The sequence below is a fragment of the Bombina bombina genome, chromosome 5 (genome assembly GCF_027579735.1).
Source record: "Bombina bombina isolate aBomBom1 chromosome 5, aBomBom1.pri, whole genome shotgun sequence".
NCBI lineage: Eukaryota > Metazoa > Chordata > Amphibia > Anura > Bombinatoridae > Bombina > Bombina bombina.
The window spans coordinates 587,317,774-587,335,899 of record NC_069503.1 but is presented as its reverse complement, the minus strand read 5'-3'; the positions used below and the strand labels follow the sequence as shown (position 1 = coordinate 587,335,899).

Here is an 18,126-nt window from a genome sequence, read left to right as displayed (position 1 = left end):
ACTTGTACTTGGACAATTTTTATACAAGTGTCCTTTTGTTCAAGCTACTGTATTGCTTTGATACAGTAGCTTGCAGTACTATTAAAAAGAATCATGCAGGTTTCCCAGGACAACTTGTACGCACCTGGATACGAAGGGGGGAGACCTCAGCTCTGCGCCAAGAGGAGCTGTTGGCGCTTAAGTACAGAGACAAGAAGGATGTATACCTTCTTACCACCATCCACACAGAGAGGACGGTGGCGGTTTCTGTACGTGGCAGAGCTGAGATCATAAGGAAGCCAGTGTGCATCAAGTCTTATAACCGGCATATGGGTGGGGTTGATCTGGCAGATTAGCTGCTGCAGCCCTACCTAATTATGCGGAAGACAAGGGCCTGGTACAAAAAGGTTGCAATTTACCTAATGCAGATTGCAACCCACAACGCTTTTTTGTTGTTCAAAAAAGCAAACCCCAGAGTTAAAAAGAGTTTTTTACAGTTTCAGCTCCAGATAATTTTGGGGATTTTGTACCATGATGCACCTGCTCCCCGGGTGGTGATGGGAGAGAGCAGAGTTGGGGCTACCCATTTTATTTTTAAAATCCCCCCTACTGCCGCAAAGCAGAAACCACAAAAAAAAATGCAGAGTCTGTACCAAGAGGGGGAAGAAAAGGGACACCATATATCACTGTCCTGATTGCCCTGGACAGCCTGCACTCTGCATTGGGGACTGCTTCAAGCGGTACCATACAATGGTCAATTTTCAAAAAAATAAATCCATTTGCTGTTATTTTATTTTTTTGGTTATGTTTACTGTTAGATGTTTTTTGTTGTTGTTTTTTTACTTTTACTGTGCCAGATTTTTACATTTCACTACTACTTTTTTTCTAAAATTGGGCCTGTTTTTTTTTTTTAACCAAAACCCCTGTCAAACCTATGCATGGGGGACATAGGTGTTCTCAGGGTGCCTTGCAGAAAACAACCTGAAGTATGTTTTTGTAATAACTTACAACAGTCTCTCCTAAATCATAGTCAAAAAGCAATGTGTCTGTAAAAATGAAAATTGAAAAATTACCACCATACACTTTCTCCAATTTTTTGGGCTTAAATGGTTGCTTCAAAGGCATCAAAGCACACCTTATACAATACCTTGGGGTGTCAACATTTGAAAAATATACACTTTCATGGCAATAAATAAAAGTGGGGTATGCGATAGGCCCCAAACTAAAGATAGGCCTATCAGAAGAAATACTCTCATTTTTAATAACTAAAATCACAAGTCATAAAATTGTAACATAACCTTCCCAAAATCCTGGCAAACCTATGCATGGAGGGCATAGGTGTACTTGGGGTGCCTTGCAGAAAACAACCTGAAGTATTCTTTTGCAATAACTTACAACAGTCTCTCCTAAATCGTAAAAAAGCAATGTGTCTGTAAAAATGAAAATTTAAAAATTACCACCATACACTTTCTCCATTTTTTTTGGCTAAAACGGTTGCTTTAAAGGCATCAAAGCACACCATATACAATACCTTGGGGTGTCAACATTTCAAAAATATACACTTTCATGGCAATAAATAAAAGTGGGGTATAGGCCCCAAACTAAAAATAGGCCTATCAGAAGAAATACTCTCAATTTCAAATCAAATTACAAATCATACAATTGTAACTGAACCTTCCCAAAATCCTGACAAACCTATGCATGGGGGGCATAGGTGTACTCAAGAGGTCTTGCAAAAAACAACCTGTGGTATTTTTTTGCAAAAACTTACAACAGTCTCTCCTAAATCATAGTCTAAAAGTAATGTGTGTGTAAAAATTAAAATTGAAAAATTACCACCATACACTTCTTCCAATTTTTTGGGCTAAAAAAAAGTCATCAAAGCACTCCATATATAATACCTTGGGGTGTCAACTTTTCAAATATATGCACATTCATGGAAAACAAATAAATTGGGGTATGTTAAAAGATCCCCAAAATAGGGACGATAGGCAAAGAAAATATGTTAAATGTGGAAAACAATCACAAACTACAAAATCAAGTTCAATCCGATTGGCTGATCCAATCAGCCAATCAGATTGAGCTTGCATTCTATTGGCTGTTCCGATCAGCCAATAGAATGCGAGCTCAATCTGATTGGCTGATCGGATCAGCCAATCGGATTGAACTTGATTCTGATTGGCTGATTCCATCAGCCAATCAGAATATTCCTACGTTAATTCCGATTGGCTGATAGAATCCTATCAGCCAATCGGAATTCGAGGGACGCCATCTTGGATGACGTCCCTTAAAGGAGTCTTCATTCGTCGTTAGTCCGTCGGGCCAGCAGGATGTTCCGCGTCGGAGGTCTGCAAGATGGAGCCGTTCCTCATCGCCGGTCCGGATCGCCTCTTCTTCCCGGATAGGATGAAGACTTTGGAGCCTCTTCTGGACCTCTTCAGCCGCCGGATTATGGATCGCCAGCCCCGCTTGGGCTTGGATGAAGATTCCGGAGCCAGGACGGATCGGTGTGATACCCGGCGAGGTGAAGATAAGGTAGGAAGATCTTCAGGGGCTTAGTGTTAGGTTTATTTAAGGGGGGTTTGGGTTAGATTAGGGGTATGTGGGTGGTGGGTTGTAATGTTGGGGGGGGGGGTATTGTATGTGTTTTTTTTACAGGCAAAAGAGCTGAATTCTTTGGGGAATGCCCCGCAAAGGGCCCTGTTCAGGGCTGGTAAGGTAAAAGAGCTTTGAAATTTTTTAATTTAGAATAGGGTAGGGCATTTTTTTATTTTGGGGGGCTTTGTTATTTTATTAGGGGGCTTAGAGTAGGTGTAATTAGTTTAAAATTGTTGTAATATTTTTCTAATGTTTGTAAATATTTTTTTATTTTTTGTAACTTAGTTCTTTTTTATTTTTTGTACTTTAGTTAGTTTATTTCATTGTATTTATTTGTAGATATTGTATTTAATTAATTTATTGATAGTGTAGTGTTAGGTTTAATTGTAGATAATTGTAGGCATTTTATTTAATTAATTTATTGATAGTGTAGTGTTAGGTCTAATTGTAACCTTAGTTAGGATTTATTTTACAGGTAATTTTGTAATTATTTTAACTATTTTAGCTATTAAATAGTTCTTAACTATTTAATAGCTATTGTACCTGGTTAAAATAAATACAAAGTTACCTGTAAAATAAATATAAATCCTAAAATAGCTATAATATAATTATAATTTATATTGTAGCTATATTAGGGTTTATTTTACAGGTAAGTATTTAGCTTTAAATAGGAATAATTTATTTAATAAGAGTTAATTTATTTCGTTAGATTTAAATTATATTTAATTTAGGGGGGTGTTAGTGTTAGGGTTAGACTTAGCTTTAGGGGTTAATCCATTTATTACAGTAGCGGCGAGAATCGGTCGGCAGATTAGGGGTTAATAATTGAAGTTAGGTGTCGGCGATGTTAGGGAGGGCAGATTAGGGGTTAATACTATTTATTATAGGGTTATTGAGGCGGGAGTGAGGCGGATTAGGGGTTAATAAGTGGAGGCAGGTGGAGGCGACGTTAAGGGGGGCAGATTAGGGGTTAATAAATATAATATAGGGGTCGGTGGTGTTAGGGGCAGCAGATTAGGGGTACATAAGTATAACGTAGGTGGCGGTCGGCAGATTAGGGGTTAAAAAAATGTAATCGAGTGGCGGCGATGTGGGGGGACCTCGGTTTAGGGGTACATAGGTAGTTTATGGGTGTTAGTGTACTTTAGAGCACAGTAGTTAAGAGCTTTATAAACCGGCGTTAGCCCAGAAAGCTCTTAACTACTGACTTTTTTCTGCGGCTGGAGTCTTGTCGTTAGATTTCTAATGCTCACTTCAGCCACGACTCTAAATACCGGCGTTAGAAAGATCCCATTGAAAAGATAGGATACGCAAATGACGTAAGGGGATCTGCGGTATGGAAAAGTCGCGGCTGGAAAGTGAGCGTTTGACCCTTTAATGACTGGCTCCAAATACCAGAGGGCGGTAAAAACCAGCGTTAGGAGCTACCGCCCAACTCTAAATCTAGGCCATATTGAGGTGTTTTTTGGCAGTAACACATAACAGGAACTGAGAATCCATGCCTAAAGTGCAATGTGTGTGAAAAATAACACAAAAAAATGACTACCCAAAAGTTTGACAAAGACTGGTGGTTGAATTAGTGCATGGAAAGTGTTAAAATACCACCATTTGAAATACCCTAGGGTGTCTACTTTTCAAAAATATATGGATTGATGGGGGTAAATTCCATTGGCCAGCTTCAGAAATGTCCCAAATAGGACATGGGTGCATGATGACCGATGAGAAAATTCCAAGTTGAAAAACTGGAATGCGTTTCCTAAAAATAAGGCCTTTTAGCCCCCAGAGAACCCGACACACCTATACATGGGTGGTATCACTGTACTCAGGAGATGTTGTTGAACACATATTGAGGTGTTTTTTGGCAGTAACACATAACAGGAACTGAGAATCCAAGCCTAAAATATGTGTGTGAAAAATAACACAAAAAAATGACTACCCAAAAGTTTGACAAAAACTGGTGGTTAAAATAGTGCATGGAAAGTGTTAAAATAACAGCATTTGAAATACCCTAGGGTGTCTACTTTTCAAAAATATATGTTTTGATAGGGTAAATTTCATTGGCCAGCTTCAGAAATGTCCCAAATAGGACATGGGTGCATGATGACAGATGTGAAAATTCCAAGTTGAAAAACTGGAATGCGCTTCCTAAAAATAAGGCCTTTTAGCCCCCAGAGAACCCGACACACCTATACATGGGTGGTATCACTGTACTCAGGAGATGTTGTTGAACACATATTGAGGTGTTTTTTGGCAGTAACACATAACAGGAACTGAGAATCCAAGCCTAAAATACGTGTGTGAAAAATAACACAAAAAAATGACTACCCAAAAGTTTGACAAAAACTGGTGGTTAAAATAGTGCATGGAAAGTGTTAAAATAACAGCATTTGAAATACCCTCGGGTGTCTACTTTTCAAAAATATATGTTTTGATGGGGTAAATTTCATTGGCCAGCTTCAGAAATGTCCCAAATAGGACATGGGTGCATGATGACAGATGTGAAAATTCCAAGTTGAAAAACTGGAATGCGCTTCCTAAAAATAAGGCCTTTTAGCCCCCAGAGAACCCGACACACCTATACATGGGTGGTATCACTGTACTCAGGAGATGTTGTTGAACACATATTGAGGTGTTTTTTGGCAGTAACACATAACAGGAACTGAGAATCCATGCCTAAAATACAATGTATGTGAAAAATAACACACAGAAATGACTACCCAAAAGTTTGACAAAGACTGGTGGTTGAATTAGTGCATGGAAAGTGTTAAAATACCACCATTTGAAATACCCTAGGTTGTCTACTTTAAAAAAATATATGGTTTGATGGGGGTAAATTCTATTGGCCAGCTTCAGAAATGTCCCAAATAGGACATGGGTGCATGATGACCGATGTGAAAATTCCAAGTTGAAAAACTGGAATGCGCTTCCTAAAAATAAGGCCTTTTAGCCCCCAGAGAACCCGACACACCTATACATGGGTGGTATCACTGTATTCAGGAGATGTTGTTGAACACATATTGAGGTGTTTTTTGGCAGTAACACATAACAGGAACTGAGAATCCATGCCTAAAGTACAATGTGTGTGAAAAATAACACAAAAAAATGACTACCCAAAAGTTTGACAAAGACTGGTGGTTGAATTAGTGCATGGAAAGTGTTAAAATACCACCATTTGAAATACCCTAGGGTGTCTAATTTTCAAAAATATATGGTTTGATGGGGTAAATTTCATTGGCCGGCTTCAGAAATGTCCCAAATAGGATATGGGTGCATGATGACAGATGTGAAAATTCCAAGTTGAAAAACTGGAATGCGCTTCCTAAAAATAAGGCCTTTTAGCCCCCAGAGAACCCGACACACCTATACATGGGTGGTATCACTGTATTCAGGAGATGTTGTTGAACACATATTGAGGTGTTTTTTGGCAGTAACACATAACAGGAACTGAGAATCCATGCCTAAAGTACAATGTGTGTGAAAAATAACACAAAAAAATGACTACCCAAAAGTTTGACAAAGACTGGTGGTTGAATTAGTGCATGGAAAGTGTTAAAATACCACCATTTGAAATACCCTAGGGTGTCTAATTTTCAAAAATATATGGTTTGATGGGGTAAATTTCATTGGCCGGCTTCAGAAATGTCCCAAATAGGATATGGGTGCATGATGACAGATGTGAAAATTCCAAGTTGAAAAACTGGAATGCGCTTCCTAAAAATAAGGCCTTTTAGCCCCCAGAGAACCTGACACACCTATACATGGGTGGTATCACTGTACCCAGGAGACGCTGCTGAAGACATATTAGGGTGTTACTTGGCAGTAACCCTTAACATTATCAGTAAATGTATTCTTAAATTTCTATTTTGTCAAAAAATCTAATTTATTTTTTTCCCAAAACTTTGGCATAGATTGGTGGTAAAATGGTTGCATGAAAAAAGTCAAAATACCCCAAGTTTAATACCTTAGGTTGTCTTCTTTTAAAAAATATATACATTTGAAGGGTTATTCAGGGATTCCTGACAGATATTGGTGTTACAATGTAACTATTGCTAATTTTGAAAAACAATGGTTTTGAAATAGCAAAGTGCTACTTGTACTTATTGCCCTATAACTTGCAAAATTTAGAAAATATTTTGCATTGGTATTTTATGGTGGTTGTAGATGTGTAAGAGATTTTGAGGGTCAAAGTTAGAAAAAGTGCGTTTTTTTCCATTTTTTCCTCATATTTTATAAAAAATGTTATAGTCAATTATAAGATATGATGAAAATAATGGTATCTTTAGAAAGTCCATTTAATAGCGAGAAAAACAGTATATAATATGTGTGGGTACAGTAAACGAATAAGAGGAAAATTACAGTTAAACACAAACATTGCAGAAATGCAAAAATAGCCTTGGTCCCAGATGGTCAACAAATTGAAAAGTGGTCTGGTCACTAAGGGGTTAAAGACACACAAGAACGCAATAATAAAATGATCGAATGCATTAGCGCATTTTCATATTACATTTGAAATCTCTTCTTAAAATATATTTATTGTACTTAGATAACATTAAACTAATATCTCAGTATTTCTTGCCCCTATGCAGTGCTTATATACCCATGTCCATTGCAATAATAACAAACAATATTGGTTTCACAAACTAAGTGTATCATTTTAGAAGGCTGATATATGTAACACAAATATAACAGTTGTAAATAGTAGAATAATTTACTTACATAGTTTGCATGCAATATGGTAAAAAACTCAGGATTCGTTATAAACTTGACAGCTGGAGATTGCAGTAATAAGGTAATTTTCTGGTTATTTATTGGTGTAAGTGACCCTTCTCTCCTCAACTCTGTAAAAGAAAAGTGTAATGTTATAAAAGAATTCATGTCAAACATTTAGAGAAAAAAAGCTGGTATTTGATGTTTCTATAGGGATCAAGGGATCTGTAATTACAGAAGCACAGATTATGTTTCATGCATTGTTATCTTTGCCTTTCATGTACAATTTTCGGGCCTGTCACAAAGCAATCATAAAAATGGCCTGTTGCTCTGAGGTAAACTAATGCAAAATAAACTGTGAGAAAAAACATGAATTTTATTACAACTCCTTCTATAAAATGTTCCAGTATCTGTGAAAGATAGAAGATTATTTTGTCACCCGAAGACTAATTTATAGTGTAGCCCTTCCTAAGTATTTCAAAGAGACAAGCTATAATTTCCATGGTCCCTTTTGCTAACTTAACTAGATAATTGTCTTTGGTGTACTGAGCTTTAGATAGCAGAAGATGTTAATTTAATATTAGATGAACAGTTTACTCAATATTTTTATGCTGACTAAGGGCCTGTTACGAGTGGAGCGCAGATTAACTCTCCCGCTTGAATGTTAATTGCGCTAGAAGTAAGACTTTTATGCTTGTCAGGTTGCGCTCGTATAATGAGTTGAAATTAAATTGTTATTGCTCTCGCAGTAACCCGACGAGGGCAAAAATCCAAAGTTAGAATATCACGTGCGCGTTCATGTATTCCCCCATAGAAGTTAATGGAAAAGAAAAAGTGGGGAAAAAACCCTAAAACCTAACATCCCACTCTCGCGCAAACACGATTGCATATTCTGTTTTACCCGACATGAAAATATAAATATTTCACATTCTAATGTTCTTCACATACAAGAATATGTTCTATTTATTCAAAAATAAATATTTCTACATATAGCTGATGGTATTTTGGCACAACATAATGTATATCTATACCTCTCTCTCTCTATATATAGATATATATACACACACACATGATTTTATATAGGTATATATATATATATATATATATATATATATATGTACATATATATATATATATATATATATATATATATAAATACATAGAACATATTCTGCTATTTGCAGAACATTGGAATGTCAAATATTTACAGCAAATACATAGATAAAACCTTTATTAAATAAGGATATGTATTTATGTGTTTTTATGTGTATATATGTCGGTAAATACATATATACACATATAAATACATATATACAGTACATATGTTCAAACACACACACACACACACACATATATATATATATATATATATATATACTGTATATATATATATATATATATATATATATATATATATATATACAGTACATACATACATACATATACATTTTTAGGAATGTATATGTATGTACAGTATCTCAATGTTAAAGCCATCTGGCTGCCTTTTTTTTCTAACACCAGAGAACGCCTATCTTTGAGCCTTTATAACTCTTGTGTGCAATTTTATTATTGAATATTTTTTATTAGATGGTGTTATTATGAGCGTAAGTGTACTTTGAAATGTAGTTTTGATGTGTTTTGTGCAACTTACATTTTTCGCAAAACAGTTAACCAGAGCTCTGAAGTCACAGTGATCATTCAAGCGAAAATTGCGCTCTCGCGATCATGTTTACTTTCAACTCGTAATATGAGCAGTAAATCTGATGAACACAAAACCTTGTGATACCCACCTTATCGCTCGGGCACAAACGTTTGCGCTCCACTTGTAATCTAGCCCTAAATGAAATGCTGTGACAATTTTTTTTATTTTATTAAGGGACATAATAAACAGAATTAAAAGGTGCATGAGTGCATTTCAGTTTTGAATAGAAGGATTTTTTTTGCAATACTTGTAGTAGCAAATATGCTTCTAGTAAAAACTATGACCTAGATTACAAGTTTTGCGGTATGGTGCAGTAAGCTATACCGCTGAAAAATTGGCCATTGTGCGTGGAATGGCAGGTCTCCCATATTACAAGTCACGGCGGTATAGCTATACTGTAAGCGTTTTAGCCTTTAACGCAACTCACCATTCCGCACTCAAAAAATTACTTTTGAGTGTGGGATTTTCGTAATGACGTATTATGGAGGAACTGGGTTAGGATATACCCAGGTGCAAAGAGAAGGAAGATGATAAGTGAAAGAAGATGAGAGTGTGTCTCATGTGAGTTTCTAAACTTAGTGTCAGTGGAACATGGCTGACTGAGGGATGAGAGAATATAATAGAGCTCATGTGTGATCAAGAGAGGAGAGGATAGAAGAGAAGGTGAATAGAAATGGTCTGAGTGTTATTTGTGAAAGCAGAAGCTGTGACTTTAAGGAGATGGGAGGATATGTTAAAGGCAGACAGAAGAATGTATGGGAAATTTAGGAATAGTAGATCTATAAAAGTTTTTACAAAAAAGCACACCTAGTTGTGAAAAAAAAAGATTGCCTTACCCTAAATGCATGTATTACAAAGGTGAGAAGTGAGAATTAATCAAAACAATATATATATATATATATATATATATATATATATATATATATATATATATATATAGTGTGGGATCAAACATACATTCATACAAATATTATTAGAAAAAATTGACAGCTATACGTTCCACACACACACAACACATTGAAATCACGTAAACACTGTGTAAAATAAAGAATCGCCAGTTCTTATGATGTGATATATGTCAGAAGAGAAAATATGGTATTGAAAATAAAGAGCTAAGATTTAGAGAGGAGTATAACTATCTCAGGCTAAGCTCCTATAGCGGGAGCTAAAATTACTTTTACTCTATCTAATCAATCTCAGATAGCAGTCATAGTGGTTAGTGTATATAGAGTGACAGACTAAATAACAATTGAAGGCTAAGCTCCTTCTATGGCGGGAGCTGTAATTATTTTTACTCTTACTGATCGGTAAAAAGAGGAACTATGTCCTCATGAGAGTGCCCCTGACGCACGTTTCACATAACGCTTCCTCCGAGTAAAAGTAATTTTAGCTCCCGCTATAGAAGGAGCTTAGCCTGAGATAGTTATACTCCTCTCTAAATCTAAGCTCTTTTTTTCAATGCCATATTCTCTCTTCTGACATATATCACATCATAACAACTGGCTATTATTTATTTTACACAGAGTTTAAGTGATTTTAATGTGTTGTGTGTGTGGAATGTTCGGCTGTCAATTTGTTCTAATAAAATTTGTATGAATGTATGTTTGATACCACAACATATATATTTTTTGGTTTTGAGTAATTCTCACCTTTATTGTATTGAGGGTAAGGCAATCTTTTTTTGTACACAAATAGGTGTGCTTTTGTTTTTAAAAAGTATTTAAACTATTGCTGTATACCCTTAATTCAGCAGTACATTATTGAAAGTTTCACATTTACTGCTTAATTTAATTAATCATTAAGGTATATTAACCCTCACCATACTGTAAGATATAAAAAGTACCAGTTTAGCTGTAATCAACTAATTTTTCCAGCACAACAAGCACAAACACATACACCTATATCGTATACAAACAAACCACACGTTCACAAACACATATACAGTATACACACGCCCCACATTCACACATGTATATACAGTGTACACACACACATACAAACATATATAGTGCACACATTCACACACACGTATATACAGTGTACACACACACACACAAACATATATAGTGCACACATTCACACACGTATATACAGTGTACACACACACACAAACATATATAGTGCACACATTCACACACACGTATATACAGTGTACACACACACACACAAACATATATAGTGCACACATTCACACACGTATATACAGTGTACACACACATACAAACATATATAGTGCACACATTCACACACGTATATACAGTGTACACACACACACATACAAACATATATAGTGCACACATACACACACACGTATATACAGTGTACACACACACATACAAACATATATAGTGCACACATTCACACATGTATATACAGTGTACACACACACACATACAAACATATATAGTGCACACATACACACACGTATATACAGTGTACACACACACACATACAAACATATATAGTGCACACATACACACACGTATATACAGTGTACACACACACACACATACAAACATATATAGTGCACACATTCACACACGTATATACAGTGTACACACACACACACATACAAACATATATAGTGGACATATACACACACGTATATACAGTGTACACACACACACACATACAAACATATATAGTGGACATATACACACACGTATATACAGTGTACACACACACACACATACAAACATATATAGTGCACACATACACACACGTATATACAGTGTACACACACACACACATACAAACATATATAGTGCACACATACACACACGTATATACAGTGTACACACACACACATACAAACATATATAGTGCACACATACACACACGTATATACAGTGTACACACACACACATACAAACATATATAGTGCACACATACACACACGTATATACAGTGTACACACACACACACATACAAACATATATAGTGCACACATTCACACACGTATATACAGTGTACACACACACACACACATACAAACATATATAGTGGACATATACACACACGTATATACAGTGTACCCACACACACATAAACATATATAGTGCACACATTCACACACGTATATACAGTGTACACACACACACATACAAACATATATAGTACACACATACACACACGTATATACAGTGTACACACACACACATACAAACATATAGTGCACACATTCACACACATATATACAGTGTACACACACACATACAAACATATATAGTGCACACATACACACACGTATATACAGTGTACACACACACACATACAAACATATAGTGCACACATTCACACACATATATACAGTGTACACACACACATATATACAGTGTACACACACACACACATACAAACATATATAGTGCACACATTCACACACGTATATACAGTGTACACACACACACACACATACAAACATATATAGTGCACACATACACACACGTATATACAGTGTACACACACAAACATATATAGTGCACACATTCACACACGTATATACAGTGTACACACACACACACATAAACATATATAGTGCACACATTCACACACATATATACAGTGTACACACACACACATACAAACATATATAGTGCACACATACACACACACGTATATACAGTGTACACACACACACATACAAACATATATAGTGCACACATTCACACACGTATATACAGTGTACACACACACACACACACATACAAACATATATAGTGCACACATACACACACGTATATACAGTGTACACACACACACATACAAACATATATAGTGCACACATTCACACACGTATATACAGTATACACACACACACATACAAACATATATAGTGCACACATACACACACGTATATACAGTGTACACACACACACATTCAAAAATATATAGTGCACACACACATACAAACATATATAGTACACACATACACACACGTATATACAGTGTACACACACACACATACAAACATATATAGTGCACACATTCACACACGTATATACAGTGTACACACACACACATACAAACATATATAGTGCACACATTCACACACGTATATACAGTGTACACACACACACATACAAACATATAGTGCAAACATTCACACAAATATATACAGTGTACACACACACACAAACATATATAGTGCACACATACACACACATATATACAGTGTACACACACACACACACATACAAACACATATAGTACACACATACACACACGTATATACACGTATATACAGTGTACACACACACACACACATACAAACATAAATTGTGGTGCTGGCTGATAGATAACAGCAACATGGAGAGCTACAGGGGAAAAGAGGTGGATAGAATGAACTTCAAAAAATGAGAAAGAAAAGGGACATCCTAAAACATTTAATGTGAAAATGGCTTAATGTAGCTTAATGAGTAAAAAAGTTGCCAAATGTTAATCAATTGCTACATAATTTTGCACAACCCAAGATTTTCACTATCCAAGCCTATCCTAGAAGTTTCATGGATTTTGGAATTCCACAAGGCAAATGAGTGACATTAAGCTTGTTTTTTGGGGAGCTTAATGTGGCTTAACGTACAAAATTGAACTTAGATGTTAACCAATTTCCACCAAACTTACCACAATACATTAATCTATGGATTCAAACATATTCTGAAAATTTCAGAACATTTGATAAAACATACCAAAAGTTATTCACATTTAACAATTTTTTTACAATCCTAAAACATTTAATGTGAGCAGCTTAATGTAAAAAGAGCTTAATGTACCAAAATTCACCTAAACATCGATCAATTGCCTTGAAACTTGGCACAAACTCAGTTTGTCACTTTCCAAACCTATCCTAGAAGTTTCATGGTATTTGGTTTCCCACAAGGCAAATGAGTGACATTAAGCTTGTTTTTTGAGGAGCTTAATGTGGCTTAACGTACAAAATTGAACTTAGATCTTTACCAATTTCCCCCAAACTTCTCACAATATATTAATCTATCTATTCAAACATATTCTGAAAATTTCAGGAAATTTGATAAAACATACCAAAAGTTATTCACATTTAACAATTTTTTTACAATCCTAAAACATTTACAGGCCCACTTATCAAGCTCCGTATGGAGCTTGAAGGGCCGTGTTTCTGGCGAGTCTTCAGACTCGCCAGAAACACAACTTATGAAGCAGCGGTCTAAAGACCGCTGCTCCATAACCCTGTCCGCCTGCTCTGAACAGGCGGACAGGAATCGCCAGACATCAACCCGATCGAATACGATCGGGTTGATTGACAGCTCCCTGCTGGCGGCCGATTGGCCGCGAGTCAGCAGGGGGCGGCGTTGCACCAGCAGCTCTTGTGAGCTGCTGGTGCAATGTTAAATGCGGAGAGCGTATTGCTCTCCGCATTTAGCGAGGTCTTGCGGACCTGATCCGCAGTGTCGGATCAGGTCCGCAAGACCTTTGATAAATGGGCCTGTTAATGTGAGCAGCTTAATGTAAAAAGAGCTTAATGTACCAAAATTCACCTAAACATCGATCAATTGCCTTGAAACTTGGCACAAACTCAGTTTGTCACTTTCCAAACCTATCCTAGAAGTTTCATGGTATTTGGTTTCCCACAAGGCAAATGAGTGACATTAAGCTTGTTTTTTGAGGAGCTTAATGTGGCTTAACGTACAAAATTGAACTTAGATCTTTACCAATTTCCCCCAAACTTCTCACAATATATTAATCTATCTATTCAAACATATTCTGAAAATTTCAGGAAATTTGATAAAACATACCAAAAGTTATTCACATTTAACAATTTTTTTACAATCCTAAAACATTTACAGGCCCACTTATCAAGCTCCGTATGGAGCTTGAAGGGCCGTGTTTCTGGCGAGTCTAAAGACCGCTGCTCCATAACCCTGTCCGCCTGCTCTGAACAGGCGGACAGGAATCGCCAGACATCAACCCGATCGAATACGATCGGGTTGATTGACAGCTCCCTGCTGGCGGCCGATTGGCCGCGAGTCAGCAGGGGGCGGCGTTGCACCAGCAGCTCTTGTGAGCTGCTGGTGCAATGTTAAATGCGGAGAGCGTATTGCTCTCCGCATTTAGCGAGGTCTTGCGGACCTGATCCGCAGTGTCGGATCAGGTCCGCAAGCCCTTTGATAAATGGGCCTGTATATGTGAGCAGCTTAATGTAAAAAGAGCTTAATGTACCAAAATTCTCCAAAACTTCAACCAATTGCCTTGAAACTTGGCACAAACTCAGTTTTTCACTTTCCGAACCTATCCTAGAAGTTTCATGGATTGTGGTGTCCCACAAGGCAAATGAGTGACATTAAGCTTGTTTTTTGGGGAGCTTAATGTGGCTTAATGAGTAAAAAAGTGGCCAAATGTTAATCAATTGCTGCATAAGTTTGCACAACCCAAGATTTTCACTATCCAAGCCTATCCTAGAAGTTTCATGGATTTTGGAATTCCACAAGGGAAATGAGTGACATTAAGCTTGTTTTTTGGGGTGCTTAATGTGGCTTAATGTACAAAATTAAACTTAGATCTTAACCAATTTCCCCCAAACTTCTCACAATACATTAATCTATCTATTCAAACATATTCTGAAAATTTCAGAACATTTGATAAAACATACCAAAAGTTATTTGAATTTAACAATTTTTTTACAATCCTAAAACATATAATGTGAGCAGCTTAATGTAAAAAGAGCTTAATGTACCAAAATTCACCTAAACATCAATCAAATGCCTTGAAACTTGGCACAAACTCAGTTTGTCACTTTCCAAACCTATCCTAGAAGTGTCATGGTATTTGGTTTCCCACAAGGCAAATGAGTGACATTAAGCTTGTTTTTTGAGGAGCTTAATGTGGCTTAACGTACAAAATTGAACTTAGATCTTAACCAATTTCCCCCAAACTTCTCACAATATATTAATCTATCTATTCAAACATATTCTGAAAATTTCAGGAAATTTGATAAAACATACCAAAAGTTATTCGGATTTAACAATTTTTTTACAATCCTAAAACATTTAATGTGAGCAGCTTAATGTAAAAAGAGCTTAATGTACCAAAATTCACCAAAACTTCAACCAATTGCCTTGAAACTTGGCACAAACTCAGTTTTTCACTTTCCGAACCTATCCTAGAAGTTTCATGGATTTTGGTGTCCCACAAGGCAAATGAGTGACATTAAGCTTGTTTTTTGGGGAGCTTAATGTGGCTTAATGAGTAAAAAAGTGGCCAAATGTTAATCAATTGCTGCATAATTTTGCACAACCAAAGATTTCCACTATCCAAGCCTATCCTAGAAGTTTCATGGATTTTGGTTTTCCACAAGGCGAATGAGTGACATTAAGCTTGTTTTTTGGGAGCTTAATGTGGCTTAACGTACAAAATTAAACTTAGATCTTAACCAATTTCCCCCAAACTTCTCACAATACATTAATCTATCTATTCAAACATATTCTGAAAATTTCAGAACATTTGATAAAACATACCAAAAGTTATTCGAATTTAACAATTTTTTTACAATCCTAAAACATTTAATGTGAGCAGTTTAATGTAAAAAGAGCTTAATGCAGTGGTTCTCAACCAAAGTGACCTCAAGGCCCGGTAAATTTTAGCTGGACATGTCCAGGGCCCAGTAGTTTTATTTATATATTAAGCAGCAGGGATTTGCCCTATCAGTAACTAAGCAGTTCAATGTGGGTTTAGTGGGGGCCCTGGAGTGTGGGGGTCCTGCTGAGGGTCTGTCGCTGTGAGGGACATGGAGTGTGAGGTCTGGCCCTGGAGGTTGGGGACCCTTTCTCTGGCCCTTAATGTTGGGGGTCCTGGCTCTGGAGGTTGATGGGCCTGCTGGGGTTAGGGCAGGGAGGCTACCATGTTCATTTGCATAAATTTGAATACATTTGGGTTAGTGTGAGACAGTTTTCCTGGGGCCTTGATTGGTCTCAGTCTGCCCCTTGTGTGCAGTGGGGTAAGAGTGTGCAGTGGTGGCATGACAGGTCAGGGCCCACCAGCAGGGCTATCACGGCCCGGTACTGGGCCACGGCCCAGCTGTTGAGAAACCAGGGCTTAATGTACCAAAATTCACCAAAACTTCAATCAATTGCCTTGAAACTTGGCACAAACTCAGTTTGTCATTTTCCAAACCTATCCTAGAAGTTTTATGGATTTTGGTTTCCCACAAGGCAAATGAGTGACATGAAGCTTGTTTTTTGGGGAGCTTAATGTGGCTTAACGTACAAAATTGAACTTAGATGTTAACCAATTTCCCTCAAACTTCCCATAATACATTAATCTATTTAAACATATTCTGAAAATGTAAGGGCATTTGATAAAACATAACAAAAGTTATTCACATTTAAATATGTTTTTAACAATCCTAAAACATTTTGGGGCCCATTTATTAAGCTCCGTATGGAGCTTGAGGGCCCATGTTTCTGTCGAGCCTTTAGGCTTGCCAGAAACACCATTTATGAAGCAGCGGTCTAAAGACCCCTGCTCCATAACCTGTCCGCCTCTGAGGAAGCGGACAGACATCGCCGCATTTCAACCCAATCGAATACGATCAGGTTGATTGACAGCCCCCTGGTGCAATGCTGAATGTGGAGATCGTATTTCTCTCTGCATTCAGCGATGTCTGTCGGACATGATCCGCTGATCGGATCATGTCAGACAGACACATAATAAATAGGCCCCTTCATGTGAATGGCTTAACGCAAAAAAGAGCTTAATGTACCAAAATTTGCCTAAACATCAATCAATTGCCTTGAAACTTGGCACAAACTCAGTTTTTCACTTTCAAAACCTATCCAAGAAGTTTAATGGATTTTGTTTTCCCACAAGGCAAATAAGTGATATTAAGCTTGTTTTTTTTGGGGAGCTTAATGTGGCTTAACATACAAAATTGAACTTAGATGTTAACCAATTTCCCCCAAACTGCTCACAATACATTAATCTATCTATTCAAACTTATTCTGAAAATTTCAGGATATTTGATAAAATATACCAAAAGTTATTTACATTAAACCATTTTTTTACAATCCTAAAACATTTAGGGGCCAATTTATCAAAGCTTCAACTGATAATAAGATGGAATCCACTAGAATCTCACGTCATATCTGATGCAAATGGAATCTGCCGTA

At 36.8% G+C, this 18,126-nt stretch overlaps 1 protein-coding gene across 1 annotated transcript in view; it reads right to left on the bottom strand.

Moving 5' to 3' along the window:
• Nucleotides 1–18,126, bottom strand: part of HECW1 (HECT, C2 and WW domain containing E3 ubiquitin protein ligase 1) — a 416,305-nt gene that overhangs the window by 93,237 nt on the left and 304,942 nt on the right. Inside the window, exon 12 of the mRNA XM_053714546.1 lies at nucleotides 7,294–7,415. Coding sequence (XP_053570521.1) covers nucleotides 7,294–7,415 — 122 coding nt within the window. The remainder of the gene's footprint in view (nucleotides 1–7,293; nucleotides 7,416–18,126) is intronic.